At 50.2% G+C, this 9370-nt stretch overlaps 1 protein-coding gene across 1 annotated transcript; it reads right to left on the bottom strand.

The window, feature by feature from the left end:
* Positions 1-590: 590 nt before the first annotated feature.
* UBE2Z (ubiquitin-conjugating enzyme E2Z) lies at positions 591-8019 on the bottom strand. The gene is made up of 6 exons (XM_010079297.1): positions 7951-8019; positions 6036-6223; positions 4042-4153; positions 3512-3624; positions 2932-3022; positions 591-1130 (listed from the first exon to the last, which is right to left on the bottom strand). Exons 1-6 carry the CDS (start codon positions 8014-8016, stop codon positions 960-962), a joined length of 741 nt encoding a protein of 246 aa, XP_010077599.1. The 5' UTR covers positions 8017-8019; the 3' UTR covers positions 591-959.
* Between the last annotated feature and the right edge of the window lie 1351 nt (positions 8020-9370).

Below are 9370 nucleotides of genomic sequence, written 5' to 3'. Positions count from 1 at the left end.
AGGAAAATAAAATATTACATGGAGAGGTGGAAAGCAAAGAGGACTTCAGTCAAGGAAACAGAACAGCTCCATTCAGAGCAGCTAGAATAAAATATTTCTAGAATGCTAAATTCAAATCAACACCTTAAAAAAATAATACACAAACTAGAGTTATTTTTAAGTGCTGCCCCATCTCTGACCAATGATTTTCTCACCCTCCCTTCCCCAAAATGCCAGGATGAACACACCCACGCTCGATTTACAGATTCTTGCAGTTTCCACTTTTCATCTGCCCCTTTCTGCCTGAACTCTCAGGGGATGAAGTCACCCAGGGTTTGAGTAAAGCTTTCGGAAAGGAGCCCAGATTCCACTACTGCTCTCTATCTTTGGTCTGTCTAGAACAGTGTCTAGAAGAAAGACATCAGGTAGATGGGCTCCACAGAGCAGAGAGGCTCCATCTCTCCCAACCCGCACAAAAAGGTTTCGCCTGGGCACACAGCGCGTGGACCCCGTCATACCCTGGACTCGTCAAAGCGCTCCCACAGCTACAGCTCCACGTTCAGCATGGCCCCAGGGCTCACTGTCTAGGAACAGAAAAGCTGTAAAGAGGATTCGCAGTCTAGAGCTCATTCTTTAATCAAATGGAGAAGAAGGGGGGAAAAAAAAAAAAAAAAGACAAACCAACCAGTGTAGGGGTTTCCAAAAAAAAAAAAAAAAACAAAAAAAAAAACCTGATGCCACATGCTCTGGCTTTCTAGCATAGTAAGTACCTTTTAAGAGTAGCCTGTCACAAGCTTGGCTTTGTCTAGCATGAAGTCTTCTCGTTCAGCGTTATCCACCAGAGCAGTAAGAGGAGACAGAAGATATCCCGCAGTTTTCTCCGCTCTGGCATTGGTTTGGTTGTCGAGTCTGTCAGGGGTACTCTAGAGTGTGAAGAGCGAACGTCCCCACGGCTTGGCCTCTCCGCTGTTAACGCAGCTCTAGGCTTTAGAGCAACCTTGAGTGTCTGTCTCTGTCTCGGAGGAGCTGCTCTCAGAGTCTATTTCTGTATTCTCCTGCTGGTGTTTCTCTTGCACCTTCTGACGAATTCCTTGCAAACGCACTAATAGGGACTGATAGTCAAAGTGGCCTCGTTTTTCACCAAAAGGATCCTGGAAGAAAACCAGAGATCAGCTTGTTAATAGAGACCATTATCCTTCTGGCAAGAGGCAGAAAGAAAAGCGCTTGCGGAGTAATTGGCCAACAAATGGTCAAAGAGTTAAGGGTTCAATCCCATCCCAGGACAGAGGCCCTTCAGCCTTCCACTGTCATGGCAGAGGTTGAAGACTGAAGTGAATTTATTTTTGGAGTCTCTTTTGGAAAACCTCACAAACCCAAGCAAACTACAAAACCAGATGAAAGGCCAGGCAGACGGGCTGGGTTTCTACTAGCAGCTTTGAGGAAGTGAACTACTTCAAAGATTTGCTCTCAAGTCCACTCAAAGGAGGCAGGGAAAACATGACAAATGAAAGCTGCTAAAATCCAGAGGCCAAAGGCTCAACCACACTTTATATTAGTGCTACAGACCCTTTCCAAATGAAAGCATCACTGTTCTCGTTTGAAATCAAGGCCCCCAGCTGAGATGTAGCCAAATCAGAGGCAGAAAGTCTTTGGAGATTATTGAACATTTGCTGCTTTTATCCCCATCCCAGGTTGAAGACACATTGCCAGGGCTACGTAAGGTGGTGGTGGCGGAGTTGACGCTGTCCTGTCTGACGGGAATCTTTGGTACAAGCCAGCGTGTGGCCCCAGAGTTAACAAGGCAGCACATCTGGCGAGCACTCCACTGATACCGAGCCTGGAGTGACTCTGTTGTAAATACAGGGCAGTGAAGACACCAACGCCATCTCTCCAGCACGTTGGGTTCATGCTTCCTGCGCTCCTGTTTGCAAGGGAGCAGAAAATAGAGCACGGCAGTCACTGGGAACCGAACACAACACCGGGATCTTCATAAACCCTGGAGAAAGGAGCTGAGCCCTGGCTCCCTGAAGAAGAAACAAGGCTTGGCCACGCCTGACAATCTTCTAATGTCACCAAACTTCACTGCAGTACTCTCTACAGCTGTAAGACAGGCACAGACCTTCCTTACGGGAATTTCTCACTCCAAACAAGAACTCTCCTGCTTTGGGAGTGCTTTCAATTTATGAATTACACAGCCAGTGATGGCACCTACAGGATAAAAAGGCTCAGAGACGCAAGATCATTAAATCAACCACCTCTTTTCTTAGCAGTGGGATTTCTCAATGAGTCAGACAAGAGGTGGCTGATGAGGGAGGAAAACACATCTGTTCATATGCAAATTGCTTGGCAATCTATTCTTTAAAGTCTACTTTACTGCAGAAACAAGCTCCTGCATTCAACCTGTCTAGATGTGTCTGCCACACTGTCATTCTTCCCCTACCCCTTCCTCCCCCAGTAACTTTTGACTCAGCCACTTCCAGCCTCATCTGACAGAACAAGGATTGTCGGAGAAAAGTTCTACCTCCTGCACGAGCAAAGGAACCTCAGAAAAAAAAACCCCAAAACTCTATTAGTGACCCAACAGGAAAATACTGCAGTGGAGTTCAGTTGCCACCAGCACTGGATAACCTGCATGTGCCCTCCCTGCTTAACACCAAACCCACATGAAAGCAAACTGTTCCGGTTCCACCACCTGGGGAGTGGCTCAGGTCCAGCACTCCATGAGTCTAGACAGCTTTGAAAACACTGTGTGCCTACTCTGAGCTTGGGGACGGTAGTGTTTCATCCACCGGAACGTCTCAGGTCTCAGTTTCACGGCTGATTCAAAGTCGGAATATACATTTCATAGAAAAGCTCCAGAACCACGCCGCGTACCTCTTGTTTGTCACCAACCACACACCCTTCCTTATCTAAGGCGGTGTGTCATCAACTAGAAAATAGTCTGCCACCCACCTGCATTGTCTGTCCTTGGAGATAAAGCCTCTCTTTACACACCCCTTCGTAGAAGTCATAGTATTCCATGAAGGATTTCTCCATTACGCCTCTGAATGGAACAAGAGAGAGCAAACAGTCAACGCAAAACGCCAGCGTTACAACAGTCCCATCAGCCAGGGTCACCCCATCCCAGGGAACTGGCGTGGACACCCACACAGCGTGGCCCAGGCAGCTCCCAGGGTACAGCGAGGCAGGACACAGAGGGAAACTAACTGATCACTACAGCTGAAGAGATTCTGCACATGTTTCCACAACAGCTGTGCTCCCCTCCCTCTGAGATTTTTTTTTTCCCCCCCGTAAGACAAGGCACGTTTATTCTCAAACACAAGTCAGAGGATGCACCATTGTGCCTGGGCACCACAGATGCAGCCATCCACTTCAAGGGAAACAAAACGACTCTTTACTGGACCAGGGAGGGTTAAAGACTTGCTCTTCCCTGGAGCAACTATCAGGATTTCAGGAAGGGCAGCAGGAGTTCATTCTGCTTCCCTACACCCACTTTCCTATGCTCCCTCCACGCCTCCTTTCCGTACAGTACCGTAATGGCTCAGGACAGGGACACTTTCCTTCCAGCATGTCACACACTGCTACCCGGATGGTCTCATGCCGAATGCACTCGTTATAGTTCTTGCTGTCCCCGGGGTGCCTCTCCTGGAAATAGAATTTGGGATAGTGAGTCCACACGAATGCAATCACTCTTCGTCTCTCCCTCCTGGGCTCACTGGTGCACGAAGCCACGACGGCTCTGTCTGTTCTGTGTATGCTGAGATAATTTATATGGCAAATGAAAAGCTGGCAAGACTACGTGCCTCCAGAGCCTCGGACTCCCACAGCTGTGGAGACAGGTCAACTGCTCAAGTTAACACAGGAACTGCCTCTCCCGGAGATGCTGGAGACCATGAAAACCTGAGTAGTTGTGTTCCTGCGTGGTGATAGGTGCCAAGGAAGCCAAGGGACATAATCTGCTTTTGTCCCCATTTCCAGAGTGGGATTTGCCACCAGGAGCGAGGTGTGGATGGAAGAGACAAAGAGCTGCAGAACCAGAGATGATCCACCTCGAACCCTCACCTGCTCAAAGCCCGGTTCATTGTGATAGGGGTTCTCAGTCATCAGGGACTGGATGGAGATGAGGACTGAAGAGATACTCTGTGCTGGGCTCCACGCAGGGCCGGTCCACGTGCTGAGACATTGAAACAGAAAAGCATCGATTAACACCGCAGGACTGGCCCAGCGAGCAGCATCCCTCCAACAGCAGAGATCAGAAAGCTTGGGAAACCACGTCTATACCTCACAGAGATGCAACAGGAGAAGAAACGGCTGCTACGGGATAGAGCGCGCTGGACACTGAGAAAGTTTTCAGGGTTTATTCTCTCAACCAAAGGAGTGCTTTAGCTTGAGCAAGAGAGGCCGGTAAACTCACCCCACTGCTAACACACACACGGCATCTCACACAAATTGAGGAAAAGTGCCATTTCCAAGCATTTTACAGGGCACTGTACAGCTACGGCTGTCATCTCGCACGGCAGCCTGGAGCCACACAAGCTGCCAGCACTATGTAAGCCAAAACCAACAACTCTGAAGAACTGAAATCTGATTTTCGAGACTCAAGACCATTGCTTGTGCGGTCTGTAATGCAGACACTCGGCCCAAGAACCGCCATCAAAAGCACTAATGTTCTGCTACAGGAGTAAGGTGCCCGTTTCGGACACACAGGGTAGCAAGGACCTTTGTCCAGAACAGCTCGAGCAGAAAAGCTGTTCTGCTGCTTGCCCTTAACATCCCAGTTCCAGATACAGACCTGCCTCCCTGCGAGCTGAACCAGGATGTGCTGACCTTTTTTTTCTTCCTAAATCCTTTCCCTTGCAGCTCCCTCTGCTTTTCCCACTTCTGCTGAGGCCGAGGATCTCTGCTCGCTCTTCAATACCTCCGCTCCCGTGCCAGGGCTACCGTGGTGTGAGCGATAAGGCAGCTCACCTGGGAGCTGCTGGGCGTTCAGAGCCCCGAGATACGGCCGTACCCTACACATCTCAGTGCTCTGCACGTGCTGGCATCCAGCTCCAGGGATCAGGAAGACTCCTGCGCTGAGGAAGGTGTTTCCCAGCACCGTCCATCTCTCTACCAGCCCTGTGGCTGGTATTTATCACCCGATGGCTATCAGCTACTTGGACCAACACATGCACAGCGCTGCTGGCACCAGCCCAGGAAAGGCATTATCACCCCATCAGTGCTCAGGCTCTCGCTGGTTGATCAAATCCCTCCAGCAATTCAAGCTGTCGCTGCCCCTTCCTCACCTGGCTGCTGTTACCACCTCCCTGCAGCAGAAGGGCCCCCAGATTAACCCCCCAGTTGCACCAGTTTGGAGTCCCAGCAAAAACCTTTCCTTACTGGCAACTGAAGCTGTCACAGGTGGGGTTGGGAATGTCACACCACGGCCGGGGTTCCTCTGGGAGAGCCCTAAGAGCCACTCGATCAATCAGGACTTTCATATGTCTAAAAATGAAGCAGGTGAATAACATTTGCAGGAGCAGAGCCTGTTTGAACAGGCAGCAGGGGAGCAGTGCTTGTAAATCATTCCACCCACCGCTCAGCCCCACATACTGCGTGTAGGTGGAAGCCCCGAGCAGTCAAATGGCTCTCTCAAGGAAGTTCTTAGCGGCTTTTTAATTTTATTTATTTATTTCTTAAACCCACACGGGGAGAGGAAATTAAAACCACAAAAACCTAAATTCAAACAACATTAAGGATGAGGCTGCAAAGCGCAAAAGCGGAAGAAACGCAGCGTTCGAGCCAAGGGGGAAGCAGGAGAAAAGCGACAGCGTCCACTGAAGCCTCCCCTGCTCCATTCTCAGGTGCTTTTAAGGACGAGTTAGATTCTTATTTCAGTAGAGGAATTTGTGCTGCTTTACGACTCTGCACACAGCTTCACAAGAGCATCAAGGTGCATCCAAGCGCGTGGCTGGGGTGAGATCAGGGCACAATACGCTGAGAAGGATGCAGGAGGCAGAACAGAGCCTGCAGCCGCCTCCTGATTTCCCATCAAAACAGCCAAAGTCTCTTCTTACCCTAGAATACTCAGGCAGACTTTCCCATTGCGGTAGAAGTTGGGGTTAAACCTCACTGTGTTATTTCCCGTTGTCATCAGTTTGACCCTTGGTGGGTGGATGGGATAATCTGGAGGACAGCGAAACAGGAACAAGAAGAAACCCCCTTCATAAGGCGTGTCAAATGGGCCTGTGATCAATGCATGAATCTGGAAAACAAAAGCCCATCTTGCGCACCACTTCAAAATTGTGCAGCACCGTCAAAATCCTCAACAAAGCCAAACCGAAGGCAAGAAACATCCAACCCAGGCAGCAGGACGGAGGCAGCGTTCTTCCCCAAGCCCACGCCATGTGCAGGCCACACTGAACCCTCCCTCCTTCCCTCGTTAGCCAGAGCCGCTGCTGCGCACTTCTCTCCCCTCTGCCACGCTGCAACGTGCAAAGCAGGTCTCCAACGCAAGGTTTGGCTGGAGTCCACAACAGCTGCCTCCCATACACCTCTATACAGTCCAAACCAGACTGAATCACAGTTCAGCTGGTGAGCTCTCCTTAAAAAAAAAGAGAAAGATTTCAAATATGGGAAAAAAAAAAATTCTAATTTTAGAAAGAAAAAAAAAATCAGAATTTCTGCCAAAACTAGAGCATTCCTCGATTTTATGGGTTCATGCTGATTTGGTTTTATTAAAACCAATCACTCCATTTCCTCTGCCAGGATCCAAAATTAAGACCCTATTCTCTCCATGCTAATTACCCTCAAAGATCCCGATTGTATACCAGGAAATCTGCTCCCTTTGGGCTATTAAGGAAGCTTATCCAAGCAGTCTCCTTTCATGAACCTCTTACCTCCCCAGGATTTCAGTTAAATGCCCCAAGGCTGGTGTTGTACGAACTCACATTTCCGTGGAGGGGCATTTTGGCACTTCCAGCTGCTGAGGGAAGCAGCGAAGTGCCCCAGGTGGGAGCTGGCTGTGCTCAGACACTCCCTTTGTGCCACCTCCAAAAACCCAGGGGCCCTAGGGCGGGCAGGCGCTTCCGTGGGGAGGGAATTTGGGTGAATCGGAGGAATGCCACATTTGTCAGGGGGGTGGGAGAAGTGTGCAGCAGAGGAGAAACCAAAGCAACCCCACACACAACCCTCAGCAACCAGCACGGCCAGACACTGGCTGGAGAAAGGGACCAACCAAAACACCCACCGGATCATGGACACCTGGAGCAACCTCCCAGCTCCCTGCAATCTCTCTGATATAACTGGAAATTCCCAGTCCTGGAAAACCCCAAGAACCAGGAGGGGAAGAATCAAGAGCAGGAGAGGCCACGTCCCCAGGGAGCAGGTCTGCTGGAGGCGATGCGGTGGGAGCGGCTGCGCGGGTCAGACCTGCACGAGACCCTGGTACCCGTGACACCCAGGCGGGCAGCCACCCAGTGGGACAGGGTCCGGTGCAGGGACACATCCTGCTGCCAGCTCACAGCCATTAAACATCTCCAGTTTCCACAGGAGGATTATAGACACTCCAGCACTGCTTGTCGCTAACGGACATCTCTCATTTCCAGCTTTTCTGAGAAGCCCCCCATGGCCACCAGCTTTCCATGGAGCTCCCTCTTCTTTGAGCTGCTCTGTTGATATTTTTCAAGCATCAGGAGGATGAAAGGAGCTGGATCAGCACCCTGCTGGTTCTCAGGGCCGCTGAAGCAGTGCTGGGTTTACCTGTGGAAGCTCCTCACATCCCTGGAGATCCCTCAGATTCCTGGAGAGCCTCCTCCCATTTTAAATCCAGCCCATCCCAATGTCACCAGGAAAACTGGAGCCTCATCATGCTCCCCCTGACTTCTCTCAAGACATTAAGGGAATACTTCCTTTGGGCAAACCCTTAGAGCAGCCATCAAGAGCAACCTAGACAGAAGCGGAAAGTTGAACCAGCTCCAAATCTTCTCTTACCTTGGTCATGTCATGGGGATCAGGCACAACAAACATCCCCGGGGGCGGTTCCTTGTAAATGGACATGATATCCCTGAAAAAAGGAAACAGGAATTAGTCAAGATCTCCCCTGGCGTTCATCAGCCCTTGAGGCACGGAACGTTCTAGGCAACAAATCTGTGCAGGGACGCAAAGGGCCAGACTTTTAAGATGGAAACTTGCAACTCATCAAGAGCTAGACTTTTTTTTTTTTTTGCCTCTGACTTGTGGCTAAGCTCTTCCAACTTATCCCAGAAAACAGCCGAGGCATTTCCAGAGCACAATCAATACACGAAGCATCACACCAAGCGCACCTTGATTTCCTGCCGCCTTGTATTTGACCGTAGATCATTTCCAGCACATAAAACTTCAACCGCAAACCTCCCCTCAGGTAGATCTTTAAAAACTCTCTTGGGTGAGGTTTGTTGTTTAAAGGATGACTTTCCCGCCCCACGTTTTCCCTCTTCAGACTCAGAGTATTTTCAGGATCCCTTTCCACACCCAGTCATTTGTTTTCCCCAAACATACTGTGACTCAACTGCCTTCAAGGACGTTACTGCTCTGGCAAATTTGGGTTTAATCAGCGGGTTCACGAGTTGTTAGGATGCACAGACCCACACAACTTGATCACAACGCCCTTGTTTCCTTAGGGATGGAGATTAAACAAACTGAAAAAATAACAAATTGCCTACAATGCCGTAGAGTTTGCAGACTAACCAAATGGCACTCGTTACCTCTCATTGCCAAAAATCCTCTCCCCCATAATCAAAGCTGCACTGAGCTCCAGGACAAGCTCTCACTCGTCCTTCCATTTGGGAAGGAACCAGAGCTCAGAGAGGTTTCAGGGCGAGAACAAGTGTGAGAGCAAGAGGAGAGCCTCGCCTTCCTGCCTACCGTTAGGAGGTGAGTGCTTTTGGCGCTGGGATTGGAAACTGCCCAAATATCTGGTGCCATCTTTGGAAGACGTTATACAAGCTCTAGAACAAGGATGAGCAAGAGCCTGGCTGGCAGCGCTGCTTGCTGTGGAGGAAGAGGAAGAACTTGTTGAAAAAGCGCCAGCATTTCTAACCATGCGAGCCTGTATCGCTCCTTCTATCGAAGGTTATCGACATGCCGGGTTTAACGATCCTTTAAAGAGTCGGAGCAGCCAAACAGGGGGGCACCAGCAGGAAGGAGGATGACTACGGGCAGGTTTAGGACAAACATCTCAACTAAACAGTTGATGGGGACGGAGAAGCCAGCTCCCCTCCGGATTTCACAGCACCAGCGATGCCCAGGGCAGGATGAGAGCCCTGCACCCGGGAGCTCTGCTGCCAAACGCCCCTGCGACAGCGCCCGGAGACAGAGAGCCCGGCTGGCGGCACAGGGCAGGCGAGGAGGGAGGCTCCGTCCTCCCCCAAGC

This window comes from Pterocles gutturalis, unplaced genomic scaffold (genome assembly GCF_000699245.1).
Source record: "Pterocles gutturalis isolate BGI_N339 unplaced genomic scaffold, ASM69924v1 scaffold50273, whole genome shotgun sequence".
Classification (NCBI taxonomy): Eukaryota; Metazoa; Chordata; class Aves; order Pterocliformes; family Pteroclidae; genus Pterocles; species Pterocles gutturalis.
The sequence above is the reverse complement of the archived record's forward strand: the minus strand, read 5'-3'. Positions and strand labels throughout refer to the sequence as shown.